The sequence below is a fragment of the Puccinia triticina genome, chromosome 8A (assembly GCF_026914185.1).
Source record: "Puccinia triticina chromosome 8A, complete sequence".
Lineage (NCBI taxonomy): Eukaryota > Fungi > Basidiomycota > Pucciniomycetes > Pucciniales > Pucciniaceae > Puccinia > Puccinia triticina.
The window spans coordinates 4,852,490-4,867,678 of record NC_070565.1 but is presented as its reverse complement, the minus strand read 5'-3'; the positions used below and the strand labels follow the sequence as shown (position 1 = coordinate 4,867,678).

The 15,189-nt window shown below is 47.9% G+C and overlaps 4 protein-coding genes across 4 annotated transcripts; 2 read left to right on the top strand and 2 right to left on the bottom strand.

Annotated features, from left to right (window-relative positions):
- Positions 1-979: 979 nt before the first annotated feature.
- PtA15_8A508 (uncharacterized protein) lies at positions 980-3,009 on the bottom strand (the record flags this gene model as incomplete). The annotated part of the gene is made up of 6 exons (XM_053171946.1): positions 980-1,096; positions 1,208-1,316; positions 1,408-1,523; positions 1,952-2,392; positions 2,543-2,587; positions 2,674-3,009. The coding sequence occupies 6 exons, from the start codon at positions 3,007-3,009 to the stop codon at positions 980-982; spliced, it is 1,164 nt and encodes a 387-aa protein (XP_053023159.1).
- A 127-nt stretch (positions 3,010-3,136) lies between these two features.
- On the bottom strand, positions 3,137-5,888 carry PtA15_8A507 (uncharacterized protein; the record flags this gene model as incomplete). Its single annotated transcript, XM_053171945.1, has 7 exons — positions 3,137-3,192; positions 3,292-3,875; positions 4,113-4,870; positions 4,964-5,070; positions 5,186-5,325; positions 5,439-5,463; positions 5,789-5,888. 7 exons carry the CDS (start codon positions 5,886-5,888, stop codon positions 3,137-3,139), a joined length of 1,770 nt encoding a protein of 589 aa, XP_053023158.1.
- A 653-nt stretch (positions 5,889-6,541) lies between these two features.
- PtA15_8A506 (uncharacterized protein) lies at positions 6,542-8,093 on the top strand (the record flags this gene model as incomplete). Its single annotated transcript, XM_053171944.1, has 5 exons — positions 6,542-6,615; positions 6,698-7,007; positions 7,073-7,342; positions 7,407-7,605; positions 7,681-8,093. The coding sequence occupies 5 exons, from the start codon at positions 6,542-6,544 to the stop codon at positions 8,091-8,093; spliced, it is 1,266 nt and encodes a 421-aa protein (XP_053023157.1).
- Positions 8,094-9,830: 1,737 nt separating this feature from the next.
- On the top strand, positions 9,831-13,513 carry PtA15_8A505 (uncharacterized protein; the record flags this gene model as incomplete). Its single annotated transcript, XM_053171943.1, has 10 exons — positions 9,831-10,135; positions 10,211-10,337; positions 10,439-10,768; positions 10,837-11,096; positions 11,157-11,286; positions 11,358-11,643; positions 11,714-12,919; positions 13,039-13,149; positions 13,266-13,392; positions 13,480-13,513. 10 exons carry the CDS (start codon positions 9,831-9,833, stop codon positions 13,511-13,513), a joined length of 2,916 nt encoding a protein of 971 aa, XP_053023156.1.
- Between the last annotated feature and the right edge of the window lie 1,676 nt (positions 13,514-15,189).

Below are 15,189 nucleotides of genomic sequence, written 5' to 3'. Positions count from 1 at the left end.
GCTAAAGTAAACTTAACATATGGAAGGAGACATTGACACTTGTCAATGGAATGAAGGAGACATTACAACTAGTAATGGAATTATGACATCAAATATTATTGATGGGCTGGAGATACATCACACACTAGTGATGGAAAAAGATGAGTTGGATGGGGGGGGGGGGGGGTTGAGCATTACTATTTAGTGATGGAAAAGAGAAATGAAACTGCAAGCAAGAAGACAGCCAGAATTCTGACAGATTTTATTATGCGGGTACCCGCCGACTTTTGCCTGAAATCCAGTCACCCACACCCGCTGGCGGGTACCCGCAATGGGTTCATTTGGCCCAGCTCTAAAAACAAGTGAAATGGTTGGAAGCAGAGAAAAAAAGAGCAAGACACCTCAACATAGCTTTGGCCCGGTGCTGCAGCTGATGCTCACCTCTGGCACAAAGCAACCAGAGGGCCAGGCCAGCATCACATCTGAGCATCAGCTGGGCCAGGCCAGCCTCCAGGTCACAATCTGAGCATGAGCTGGGCCAGTCCAGGGCCAAAGCTGAGCATCAGCTAGTTGTGCCACATTGATGCTCTGCTGTAGTCTTGTGAGCCCTAGATGTGCTGGTGGTGCAGACTTGGAGCAGTGTTGGAGCCAAAACCAAAGCTGCATCATGTCACTTGCCATCAAGTCACTGTTTTTTTTTCCTGGTGCAGCCATTATTCATAAGCCTCTCCTTAGTGAAGCTAGGGATTTATGTAGCAAGTACATTGGAGATGCTCTTATCTTGCAACAACCTTGACAGGCTGTAATCTGGTCAGGAAAGTTGCTGTTTTACCAGTCATTTTCAGTGTGGTTTTGGAGTTCTCATAGCAGCATGAGCCAACCGCAACTGAAGTCCAAGAATGATCTCTGTTACATTTGTACACGTGTATATACATCATTTGGTATGAAACTGCTTTAATCTTTCCTCTGTTCTCACAATTTTTCTTTTGAGTGAGTTGGGTTAAGACGTCATTTCAAGAGGATGTCTAGATGCATACAAGGCGGAGTGGATGATGGGGACGACAGATCCAACTGCGTGGCCCCCAGAAGCACAGACAAGACAAGTGATTGCCCAAGCCTACGTTTCGTTGAGACAGCGAAGGGTGGGTTGGATCAGTTTAACAGTTGACTTGTTTGACAGAGGTGCCAGAGGGGGGAGGTGTGCGGTTTCTGTGGGATCAAGACATACCTGCCAGTGTTGGTCCCAGTCGAGTGGGATCGGGATGGTACCTAGCCAAGTACCTACACAGGCGCCGATAGCGGGGAAGAGGATGGCGACTTCAATCTCGTTCTTTGGTCTAAAAGGAGGGAGAAGCAGGATCCACAATTAAAGCAGGCCCTCCTTTGTCTAAGTCAAAGCGAGCTGAGATGATAAGAGTTGAAACTCACTGGAAGGTGGAGAAGATCCGGATCCAGTTAGGCTTCTCTCTGGCCTGGTTCCATCCCAGTAAGAGTGAGGCGGGGAAGAAGCTGAGCAGGCCTAAGAAGCAGGCCAGGCCTAAGTTCTTGAGCAGATGTGACAGCAAGAATGTGAATACGCCAAGGAGGTCGAGTATATTGAACTTGTGAAAAGTATGGTCTGAGTGAAGTGGGTATTGAACCCACAACCTCGTGTACTGTGAGAGTCAAACTCACATACTCAGCATTCATGAGTGATGCTCTAACCATTGAGCTAAGTACACATTGCTATGTTGCAGTTGAATACAGTAGATGTATGCTTATGATGATGTGTGGTGTTGCCCCAATGGTGATTGGATGTGTAAGCAACAATGTGTTAAGCAGTGCTAGATTGACACTTCAACAGAGTAGGGCGGTGATAGCGAGTAGGATGATGGTGTTGATGAGAGGGGCTTCTTTGAGCAGCTGTGGACAGACAACGCAGATTAGCTCAGCTACACAACCATTCTTGGTTTTTAGGAGAAAGGGGACTGACCAAGGTGGATCGGCTGATCAGCGAGCGCAGCTTGGGGTCGAGTTCCTTCGCCAGTTGTTTCCGGAACTCCGAGGGAGGGGCATGGATGAGGCTGAGGAGGAGCGTCTTGAGCTGGCTGGCCAGCATGCGCTTTTTGGGCAGCGGCCGGTGTTTCTCGGAGGGGGTCTCAGGAGCCGGCCCGGCGAGCGAGTTCCTCCATGAACGGAGGAAGTTGGTGAACCAGAGCTGGACGAGCAAGGCGCCGAGGTTGATGATCGCCAGGGAGCGTATTGGGTGGCGGACGAGATGCTCGAGGCTGGGTGTGGCTCCCGGGCGGCCATCCTCCGGGCTGCTGAGGAGCTTGCCGGGCAGATAGTAGAGCGTGAAGTGGATGAAGAGCAGGTTGAGGGGGACGACCGAGTAGTACTTCGTCCGGAGGCCCAGCGATGATAAGATAGGAAGCTAGAAACCCATTACCTGGTTTGGAGTGCTTATGAATAAAGTTCTCATCATTAAACCTGAAAAGAGGCCAGTACAACTGGACGGCCGGCCACAGAGATATAAGCAACCTGCTCTCTGATGCCACAGCTAGGGTCATGAGATGAACTCAACTTTGGATTTGATTGTTCCACGCGCCTTGCCGCCAGCCGAGACTTTCTGTGTAGATCGAAGAGGAGAGCGAAGGGGCGGACCAGGGTCAGTCAAAGAGACGTGGCTAAACGTGGCAAAGAAAACCAGCCTACAAAGAACACCGGTCGTTTATTGGCCTGCTTGGATTGTCTCGCCAGACTCGAGCTCGCAAATCCTCGGCCAAGAGCGCTCGATCGAGGATTCGAGACAGGCAGTGAGCGGCGCCCGTGGAGGGGGCTAGCAGCTGGAGTCTGCTCAGGCTTCTGGCCGGGTTTAGCTGGTTGATTATCGTCCGGCGGCCCGGCCCCGACTCTGCATCGTTGCTGTTTCTCTAGTGTTTTCTTCTTATTTTTCTGATGGCCGACGCCGAATAAACAATTTTCTGGACCACTGGGAGCGGGGAGATTGGGGTTACCGGTTAGGGCTATTATAGCCAGACCCACTCCCATTCAGGGAATGTTGCACTTCAGTATTCACCCCACACAATCAAAGGTTCTAGGGCTTGTGGCGGAGCCACGGACAGCTCATGGGAACCTTCGGTGAGCAGCTTGTAAGAAATCTGTATTGGCCCTTGCTTTAGAGCAATGTCAAGGTGGACAGGAATAATTCGATGAGGTTAACGAATAGCTGGGCTAGTATTAAGAGAAGTTAGATTACAAAGGCACAACAAGCAAACAAACGGAGAAAACAAGATCAAGAATCTTTTGGGTCGGTGTATCGAATCCGTTTACCCTGTAAGGGGCTAGGCTCAAAGCATTCACTTTCCAGGAGGTTCCCGCCAAAGAAGGTGTCGATCTCGTCGGGCCTCATGGGCACGAAGGTCTGCGAGCTAGTCGGCCTGGGGTTGTTGGGTCGGTTGGGGTCGGTGGGGCCAGACTGTTGGGACGGACGGAGGGAAGGTTTGGGGTCGTGGCGGATACCGAAGAGGGTGGGGGAGTCGGGCGGACTGTCCATAGAGTTGTCGATCGGCATCATTCGTAGCTGTTGGCCACGGCTGGATGGTCCTCCGAGGGCCGAGGCCCGGCCCGGCCGTGCCTTGATCGTCGAAGGCTCGTTGAACGGGTCGTCTCTTTGGGGCCGTTGCGAGTTCTGGGTAGAGCCTCGACTCGACGCGGTGTCTCCCTCCCGTAGGTCGATCAATGCTCGTGAGACAGACACATCTCGAGATGGCCCGGCATCCGATACCCTTTCGCTGGCTGATGAGATTAACTTGGAGGTACTGGCTTGAGCTTCATCGTCGGCCCGGGACTGGAACATCGACTCGTAACCACGTTGTTTCCATTCTCTTAACACACTAGGAGGTTCCAGCGGCGGGCTGTCCTCCAGATCGATCGGATTCGCGTATCCTGCGCGCAGACGCGCGGTTTCGAGGACGTCCCGAGTCACAAGCCGGGCGGCCTCTTTGGATGGCGTCTTCGCCAGTTTCGATCTCGGGACAGAGAAATGGATCGTCTGAGGGGGCGAGATCCCGGCGCGAAGGGATTCCTCAGTGTCCCCCTGGGAGGAATCCCCGGGCAGCCCAGTTCCAGTGTGTTCGCCACTGGGATGAAACGGTCGGGATGTCATCTTGGAAGAGCCCGCGAAACCATCCAACGGCACTTTGCGCAGGTCGGCAATCCCATCCCATTCAGGATCAGCAGCTTCAGGAGGCAGACTAGCGATCGTAGAGCCACGACGAGATCGAGCTTTTGCTGGGGTGCTGATCGTTTGACGCTTGTGATTCCCACTCATTGTATCTCGAAGGAGCGCTTGATGTAAGAGAATCTTAGAACCACGCCCGACACTCTTGCGGGTGTGAGACTGGCTGGAGTTGGCTTTGGAGGTTTCTTGTTCGTGTGCATCTTGTTCATTCGTTCCGAATGAAGCCATGGAGATGTCAGAGTCGAGCGAGACGCCGGACTGACCATCGATGAGCATCGAAAGGTCTTTCGGAACAGGCATCTGAAGGGTCGTATCTGGCGAGTCGATGCTGAGATCGTGCCAATGGGGTGGTCGTCGGAGACTGCCACTCGAGCCTGTCTGCTGGCTATCATCGGCCTGTTGGGCCGCTGGAGCGTCAGGAGCTGAACCCGATTTGGATGGGATGCCCAAGTTCTGTCGAAGATCTTCTTTCAAGTTCTCGAAGGGCGAGTCAGGAGCCGTGAACTCCGCCCGCGAGTGGTGATCAGCTTCGTCGTTTGGTTGAACGGTCTCCATCGAATTGTCTGCTGATTGATGCGACCGATCAACCGCTGTTGAGGCGACCTCCGATTCCTCGCTATTTTCGGAGAGCTTGACGTTTGCCGAAGCCTCAAAAAACCCTTGCCAAAACTACCAAGCAAAACTTTTCCAGGTCAGATCCACCACCTAGTCGAAAGAATCATGGCGGATCACGGGAGACTTTGGAATGGACTCAGAACTTGCCTTTAAACCCTCCCATATACCCTTACTCGCCTCACCATAGCGCTCGAGATCGGGCAAGATCTTGTCGGTTATAATCCGATGGCTTTTACCGAAATCGGCATCGATATCTAGAAAATCAATCAATAAGGAATGTGGAAATCAGTATCTTCAACCCCAAACAAACAACCGCGAAAGGGACATTCAACAAATGGCGCCTGGACTGGTAAGAGTAGTCCGACTGACTTTGAAGAATATTGACCAGGATCTGATCGACCTGTAGACACGCGGCATCGCATTCGGCCGGGCTCAACTGAGCGATCTCGTCTTCGGACAGCAGTCTTGGTTGTTTGAGATCATAGAACGATCGAAGACTGGAGGATGACCTATTCCCAGTCAGTCAATTTTTTCACAGTTTGCCGGGCAGCAGAGTCAGAGACGGGACCAGCACGTGGGGCTCGATCTACACACTGTCTGGAGGGTCGGAGGTTGTACTCACATCACTTTATGCGCTCCGGAGGGTTCTGTGGTTGGTGCCAGGAGGAAGGCGCGAATTAGAATCCCCGACCCTCTCCCGTGCTCCCTAAGTCCCCACCCGGGAGGTCGGAGTTCGGAGTTCGGGTGGTGGTTCGGTATCACATCTGGGTGATCCACCAAAATTGCAGTCATTGGATTTTGCAGCCTGCAGTTTTGCTGCTGTCCATCCCAGCTACCAATACAGAAGCTCATCAATGGCACCAATTTTTAGAGCTCACCCCTGCATCTACCAGCCTATTTTTGGTGGTTTTTTGAAACAAGGCAAGGCAAGCCAGAACCACCCTCATCTCACGTTGGAGGCAATTGGACAACCGGAAGAAGCCTGCAGCGTAGCGTGGGTAGTGACCAAACCAGGCGCGACGAGGCCGATGTTAATGACAAACAATTGCGCGTATTGCTCACAATAGCCCATCTTCCCTCAGACCAAGTTGTGAATTTAATTGTAGAAATGTCAAACTGCTTATCAGGTCCAGAAATATCATTTTGGAGGGGATAAAGATATGCAAGATTTCGAAGCTGGCATAACTACGCTTGAGATATTCTGATTCCAGCTGTGCCCGTCGAATTATTCTGGCAGTGATGATATGGGGGATGTGATCATGTGGTCACCATTTCTACAGATTCCTGCCATTTTGCTGGAAACCTCTCGAGCCAACTTGGTGACTTTTTACAGGCTGATACGTACAGCCATGCAATACCACGGCAAGCTGTTAGAAGTCGTTCGTTGGGGAATGAATCCTGATCAAGTTTTAGATGCCAGAACTCAGCAAACTATTTCTCATTAAGAAACCGGACTAGCCGTGAATAATTGTACCAAGATCGTTCTGGAGAGCAAAGAACCGGTTGAGAAGGGTTGATAGTATACCTCTTGACTCCCCCACCCTAACTCGACTTCAAAAATTTCGCTTCCAACACCAACTGCCATTGGTGGGAAAAAATGAATCGCCTCAGGCTCATGTTGTCAGTTGTTTTCGTCCCCTGCTATCCACCAAGTCAAGTTCATCCTGGTTCAACGCGTGACCGCTGAGCCTTCCCAAGGCATTCCCATCGCCCACTGTTATCTCGATGGGTCAAAGCGCTGCCCTCAGACAGCAGTCAGATGACATAACCAGTCCCAATTTTAGAAAATTGCAACCAGGGTAGATGAATTCCGCTCATTGGCCAAAGCTCCTGGTCAAAAGTTTTTGTGCTTCCAACTGATTGACTATATATTCCCTTGAGCTTTCAAGCGTCTGGTCATTTAACTCAAAGACATTCAACCTCAACCCTCCTCAGAATCACCTTCTCAGTTCTACGTCTCCGATCCCTCGAACGGAACATCTTTTCAACACATACCAATTTTTGTCCCTCATCCTCGAAAATGTGGACTTCATTAGTAAAATTGGCTTTTGGCTTAGCATTCACCGCCCAGATGGCATCTTCAAGCACAATTGTTTCTAGACAAGAACAGTGCGATTCAGCTACAAACGAGGCTGCCCAAGCTGCATGCGCTATGAAGGCGGCTTTTGGCGGCAGCTCAGTTGTTCCTCAGGTTAGCATTTTTCTGTACCCTCATCACGTTGATTTCTCTGAAGCTCATTACAAATTTTTTATCAGTTACTTCCCGATTTTTCGCCAAAAGCCGCACTGTCTGTCAAGTATGGTGACATTGTTATTGGCGGCGCGCAGCAAATGTCACCCTCTAAAGTTGCTACGCAGCCATTCCTATCCTTATCATTTATTTCTAACAATCCTCAAGCGTTCCAAAAGGCGTGTATCATCCTCGGTTTGGAATATCAACCCCAAAGCAAAGGCGTGCAGTTGTTTTGGCTCCAGTCTTCAGTCAAGATTGACGGAACCACAGGCCTCATGTCATCGTCCATCCAGGTAAATTTATACTTCGTTAATCCACAGTGTAGCCACTCGTCCTGACCGGAAATTTCTTTCGCAGCCGATTGTAAAATATAGGTCGCCCAACCCTTCCTCAAGTTCCGGAACTAATGAATACATCTTCTTCGTGTTTCAAGATCCTGGACTCGAAAATCTTTTCAGACAAAACCCCCAAATGGGCTCTGTTTTGTCAGGAGCGTTCGACTTTCAAGCCTTTTTAACGATCACCAGGCTTTCCAACCAGCTAATTGCTGGCAGCTGTAAGTTTGAACAACATGTGCCTGCATATTCCCATCGCAAAATTTGACCGAAAATGTGTTGTGATAACTTGTTAGATTTCAAGTGTTCATTTGATGGCCTGCCTGTCCACGGCCAAAACTCGTCTGCCCCGGCAACTTCGCAAGTGCAACAGGTACCTACATCCCCTCCGGCAACTAGCCGTAAGGCAAATGAATCGACGACAACCAACCCCGAACAACTTACCCAGGGCCCGCCTCCCAGCGCAATGGCATCTCAGGAACCTGTAGCAACCACTGCTGAGGCAAGCTCGCCAGGTTCGTATGTTAGCCCTACGCCTCCTAGTGTCCCTGTCGAAAGTACCAACAGCGCGATATCCCCAAATACCGGCACCAACCAGACTGAGACTGGACAAAACGGAACTTCTTCAAACTTCGCTATCAACCTTGACAGCCAAAAATTCTTGACTTCGTTCATTGCATTAGTCGTCGTCGGTGCTTCCCAAATTTGAAAACCCCAACTATTTATTTCTTTTGTTTATCTACTCTCCCCTCTTTTTTTTGGCCCCGTGACCGGGATATTGTTGTAAATAATTTATAAAGTAAAAAAATTAAAAAGTTACCTTGAAACTCTTATGTCAGAAAAACGTGCTGGTCAGATACCTGTTCTTTTGAACAAACACCAAAACAACATTATTCACTACCTGTCCAAAACGCGAAGGAACCACATAATGAGGTCATTCAAGAAACCTGGTCACAACAGTTGAAAACCACCCTGGAAACGTTCAACTAATACGTCTATCCGTAGGCATCAAACCCAAGGTAGCAGAGAGTCCTCCAGAGCTATATGTATCTTGTATCTCAGCACGTCTTCTCTACTTCCAATTATACCATTGTCCTCTCAAACCAAACACTTAAGGAACCACACAATGAGGTCATTCAAGAAACCTGGTCACGACAGTTGAAAACCACCCTGGAAACGTTCAACTAATACGTCTATCCGTAGGCATCAAACCCAAGGTAGCAGAGAGTCCTCCAGAGCTATATGTATCTTGTATCTCAGCACGTCTCCTCTAATTCCAATTATACCATTGTCCTCTCAAACCAAACACTTGTAAATTAAGATACCACATTGGACGAGGTATTTTAAAACTCGAAGTCTGATGGGAAATATTTCTGGTTGTCCATGGATAAGTCTTGATAAGGTGACGTTCCTTTGATAACTGAATTCAGTCACGCACTTATTTTCTGAATGGAATTGGAAGAGATTGGAAGGTTGGGAATACACAAATCGGGATTTTGGATTGGCCGGACGCTGACCGACTGCACTAAAGATATGGACTGGTTAAAGACGTCATACACGTGTGCAACTCTGGTCATCCTTTTCGGGTTTCTATCAAACGCAATGGCCCAATCACACGTTTTTATGTATGAATAAAAGTTCTTTCACCTAAGTATAATGGTCATGAAGTTACTTTAAGTAAGGTGAGAAGTTAAAGTAAAGTAATTATCCAAAATAGTTCAAAATACGTTTCTACACATACTTATAAGCCTTTGAACGAAGTAATTTCAGTCGTGCCACGCTCAAAAATAAGCACTATGTGCACCCTACTAGGGCTAGTGAAGTTCCAAAATTTGCCAAGAGTTAGATTAATTACAAGTTTCATTTGTATCCGAACCAGAGCTTTCTAACCTTTCCGGCGTACGCCCGTCCACCGCAAGCTTTTTAGCTATTGCTGTAACTGTTTGCCACGTGGTGGACGACGAACGACTTGCCTGGACCGATGGGTGTCGGCTGAGGGTGTTTGAGATGGTAGGGTGGTCGCCTCGTTGGTCTGGTTTACGTCGGCCCGTGAGGTGATGACGACGGTCCTGTCTCTCGGTCTCTGGCCGCTGGCATGTCACACCCTGCGAACGACCACCACCAGTCCACCATCCCACCACCTCTTGAGTCTTGACCACCGGCTGCCATCACTCCACTCCCCACCTTACAGACTCGCCCATCCAGATAGAGATATCTTCCACCGCTCAGGAAAAGCCCGCCGAACAACAGCCATCCGTCTTTCATCAAGCTCTCCTTCCACCGCGGATCTCGGCCAGAGCGATCGACGGTCACAGCAGTCTAGAGAACTATCGATCGATCGTATATTGAGCTTTAGCTGACACAAGTGAGTAGGAACCGGTATTTTTCGATTTCGAACTCATATATTGCAGATGCTAAAGATGTCGATCTTTTTCCAGGTTGCAATATGAGTAGTAGTGCATCTCAGATCTGCTACACGTTGGTGCACGATAATGCTCAGGACCAGTATGGCGCTCAAGACCTCAGAGCAGCTCTCGAGAAGGGTACCGATGAGGTCAAACTTGAGACCCTCAGACGCATCATCGTCTCCACTTTGAACGGAAACTCTCAACCGACTCTATTGATGCCGATCATTCAATTCGTCTTACCAACCCGCAACAAACAAATCAAAAAAATGCTCCACTTCTACTGGGAAGTATGTCCAAAATACGACGAATCAGGAAAACTGAAGCAAGAAATGATCTTGGTCTGGTTGGTCATCGTCTGCAAGTCTCGCTGCAATGATCCTGTCGATTCTTATTGATGACGTGTGATTGATCGCTCTAGTAACGCAATTCGGAATGATCTTCAGCATCCTAACGAATACATTCGTGGGGCCACCCTTCGTTTCGTCCAAAAACTACGCGAACCAGAACTGTTAGAACCGCTAGTCCCAACGATCCGGACTTGTCTGGTGAGCAATTGTTCACCTCCGGGCTTCTTACCTACTCCTGCGGCTTTTTTTATTTCTCTTCATACTGACTTGGTTTTTATCAAATCATTACCACATCCCAGGAACACCGCCACTCTTTTGTTAGAAAGAACGCCGTCTTCGCGGTTTACTCGATCTACCAGGCTTTTGATTATTTGATCCCTGATGCTCCGGAGCTGGTCCAAACCTTTCTCACTGCCGAATCAGATTTAACCTGTAAACGCAATGCCTTCATCATGCTCGTCAATACTAGTCCAGTCCGGGCCATCGAATACTTGGTCCAAGTCTACGAACAAATATCCTCAATGGATGGATTGATGCAACAAGCTGTCATCGAACTCATCCGAAAAGATCGTGAAGGCAAAGGGGAGGGCGGTAAGGAAGAATTAAAAGTGATTGTCGGTGGAATGAAGGTATGTGTATATCACATGATCTCTCACGTTTTCTCTCAAGCTTACTTTCCTACGCGGGTTCCATGCAGGTCCGATACATCCGAATCATTTCTGATTTGCTAGAATCCTCCTCGCATTCTGTCAAGTACGAGGCAGCGATGACTCTGACAACACTTACTCAAAATCCAGCCGCTGTCAAGGCAGCTGCAGCCTGCTTTATAGATTTGATCGTCAAAGAAAGCGACAACAATGTCAAGATGATTGTTCTTGATCGGGTAGAAGCTCTTCGCAGCAAGCATGAACATGTCTTGGATGATATGGTCATGGATCTTCTCCGCGTTCTTTCTTCGTGCGTCCACAACCCATCTTGATCCATTGATGGCGACACTGACGAGTATCCCTTCATCAGGCCTGACATGGACTTGCGCAGGAAAGCAACCAATTTGGCCTTAGATATGGTCAGCAGCCGCAACGTGGAGGACGTTGTCCTTTTTTTCAAGAAGGAATTAATCAAAACATTGAGTGAAACATTTGAAAAGGTACTCTCATTATAATTTTGTCAAGGAAAGTGTGATTTCAACAAACTTATCATACCATCTGACTTGTCCAGAACGCCGAGTATCGACAGTTGTTAATTCAATCGATACACACATGCGCCATTAAATTTTCGGAAGTTGCCTCGAATGTTGTCCATGTATTGATGGAATTTTTGGGAGACTCTAACAATTCTGCTGCCGTGGACGTGATTGCATTTGTCCGAGAGGTTGTTGAGAAATTTCCGGACCTTCGATCTTCCATTATCAAAAAACTCCTGCAAACCTTTGGAGATATTAAAAGCGGAAAAGTGTTCAGGGGTGCCCTTTGGATCGTGGGTGAATATTGCACGACCGAAGAAGGTTTGTGAGATTTTCATACCAAATACCCGTATCCTGTGGTTGCTTAGTCCGAGGTATATTTGGGGATTAGACATGCTCGAAACTATGCAACAGATCCGTACGGTCATCGGCGAAGTTCCAATTCTCGCCTCGGAGCAACGTCTGCTGGATGCCGCCGAAGCAGAAGCAGAAGCAGAAGCCCAGGGTGATGACAGCGGGAATTCGAAACCAGTCCAGACCACTACGACAAAGGTTCTCGCAGATGGTACCTACGCAACAGAGACCAGCTTCTCCGTTACTGCCTCTGCTAGTCTTAGCAAGGTCAAAGCCCAATCCAAGCCTCCTCTGCGTGCCCTGATTCTCGGTGGAGATTTCTACACTGGTTCAGTCCTGGCATCGGCGCTCACGAAACTAGTCCTCCGCTTCGTGGGACTCTCTCAAAACAGTAGTCTGATTAACGAACTAAGAGCCGAAGCTATGTTGATGATGACCTCTGTGATTCGTGTCGGTCAATCTCAGTTTGTTTCTGTACCGATCGACGAAGACTCCGTCGAACGCATCACGACTTGTCTTCAAGCTCTCGCAGAAGTATCCCAATCAAAGACGATCGAAGACATCTTCCTTCACGACACTCAAGCTGCTTACACTCAGATGATCGCTCATGTGGAAAAGAAAGCGGCAGAGAAACGTGGCAAGGATAAGAAAAGTGTCGCGGTTCAGCCCGATGATTTAATCACCTTTCGCCTATTTGCTAAGAAAGGCGACGGCTATGTTGATGACTATGAAGCCGACTTGACCCAAGCTACCGGAAATCTCGATACTGCGAATGACTTTCTATCCAAATTGAGCAGAATTGTTCAATTGACTGGGTTTTCCGATCCTGTTTATGCTGAGGCCTACGTCAACGTCAACCAATTCGACATAATGTTGGATGTTCTGATCGTGAATCAAACTCCAGAAACCTTACAAAACTTGACGGTCGAGTTTGCCACGCTGGGGGATCTGAAACTAGTCGAACGGCCTATCCCACACACATTAGGGCCGATGAGTTTCCAAAGCATCAAAGCTACGATCAAGGTATCCTCGACTGAGACTGGTGTGATCTTCGGAAACATTTTTTACGATGGACCCGCCACTTCGGACGGTCATTGCGTGGTCCTAAACGATATTCATATCGACATCCTGGATTACATCAAGCCTGCCTTCTGCAATGAGAACCAATTCAGGTCTATGTGGACTGAGTTCGAATGGGAGAACAAAGTGAACGTCAATACTTCAATTGATGATTTAAGAACATGTAAGTGCAACTTGCCTTTTGACTTTGGACCCCCCCGCCTTTCTTCGTTTCTTTCTCCAAGTACGATCTGTTCAAGAGATCGATAAGGTGACCTGATGTTTACCCTTTTTTTGAATCAGATTTGGATCATATTATGGCTGCCACAAATATGTCTTGTTTGACACCGGATGCAGCTCTATCGGGAGATTGTGGCTTCTTATCTGCCAACATGTATGCCCGAAGCTTGTTTGGTAAGTGATTATCATCCTCGGGGGACATGATTGTTTTTTTTTCAGTCAATCAAGTAGCGATCTTGACCCTGACCTATCAATTCATTCATTTTTGCTTTTTGCTGTGGTCCAATCAGGTGAAGACGCATTGGCCAATTTGAGTATCGAGAAGGCTGATGGAGTCCTTCAAGGGCATGTTAGAATCCGAAGTAAAACACAAGGCATCGCCTTGTCTCTGGGTGATAAAATCACTTTACTGCAAAGGTATGTCAAGTCACAGCCTGTCCAAAGGGAGATCCATCAACTTGGTGCTGATTCCTTTATGCGCTTTCTCTCATTCGATTACTTTAGCAAAAAAGCCACTGCTGCTGTCCCCACCCATTGAATCATTTCCCTATTGTCTCTCTATCTCTGTCTTCTCTATCTATATTTGCACCTCTCGCTTTAGACTCTATCTCTCGTAGAACATCCTTTTCTGTGCTCTTGTTGGTCAATGTAAATAAAGATTATGCAAGTTGTTGTTGAACGTTGAGAATCAGAGGAAAGGTTTGGTTGATTTCATTCCATGAACTTAATGATACTGCCACATCTCTCAAAAGAAGGAAAAAAGATTGCTACCAAAAAGAAGGTGTTATTGCTTTTCCGGAATTTGTAGAGAAGATAGATCTCAATTTTGCGTTGTTAATTTGGTTTTCCTTTCATTTTGGCAGTGTTGATTTTCAAATTCATATTCATCTTACTGTTGGTTTTGACCTTATTGATCTAAACCAGCATATGCATCACCTATGTTTCTCCTCTTGGGTTGGTGATCAGGAGTCACGGACATCTGGTGTGTATGATAGAGAATCCCGAGCTTAACTAAGCCACTCGTGGTGAGCGGGTCAGATCTGGGCGGCAGCCCAGTCTCACCAGAGAGGCTTATGAACTAAGCTCGCGTGAGCCAAGCGTGATATAGAGGCCAATCTTTCTCTCCTGGTTTCTCTGCCACTCATGAGAATTTTTTCTTTTTTTGTTTATCTGACAGCTTACCATCTTCTTGATTTTTCAGTATTTTTTTATTGCTGTACTCTCACCCCTTCACATTTGAAACTTGACAACAAGAAGTAGTATGACTGCGCATGGTCCTTGTCATATGATGTGCAAGCCAAATCCAAGTTTGTAATCATGAACTTCAATAATTTATTTCCAGTAGAAACAATCAAGATTTTGCACTAGAAAAAATACTGAAAAATCCAGAACATGTAGAACTATGATGTATCAAAAACTAGAAAGATGATGTGAGTGTTGAGAGTGTGGTGATGCAAACAAGGCTGCTCCCAGCCAAACCTTGGAATTGGCTCACGCAAAAAAAGTGTTTTAGTATGCAAGGCCCTCCCTCCGGTCGGGGTCGCTTCGCGACCAGCCAAATGCTGCACGCCCGCACGGAGGCTGGGACTTGTGTTAAGGCCGGGGAGAAATCTCACTGCTCCAAGAACAACAGCCCAAGTCCGTTGTTCACAGAACCCGGGGGACGTTTAAGGGGCGCAAAGTCCCAAGGCTGTTGAGACAACCCCCTCTCAACGCACATTTTCTTGCAACGTTGGGCCAATCATTCCAAGGACATACCCTTGCCCAACGGTCCCAGAACAATGGCAAATGGAGGACTTTCTGTCAATCTGGAAAGTCAGATCTGAGCCACCAGATATCAAATTTTGCAGGGAAATCTGGGTTCCTGAAGATCCCCGAAGTGATCCAGAGTTCCAGATTCCAGATTCCCCTGCAAAATCTGAAATTCCAGATCTGTTCAAAAGTGACGGGAAGTCCTCCAATAGGACAAATGTCCCATGAACAATCTATGAATGGTTTTCAAACCGTTCACAGAATGTTCAACTGGAATTGATGAGGCAAGGTTGGGCCTCAAGATGCCTGTTTGCCCAACAACACACCAGATGGTCAGTGTCCTCCGGACAATTTACAAAACCATCCGGAGGACATTCAAAAAGATTATCAGGGGAACGTTGGCTGTGATGTCATACCAACGTTCCCAGTGGATAACTTTACACACATCCAAAAACATTCTGG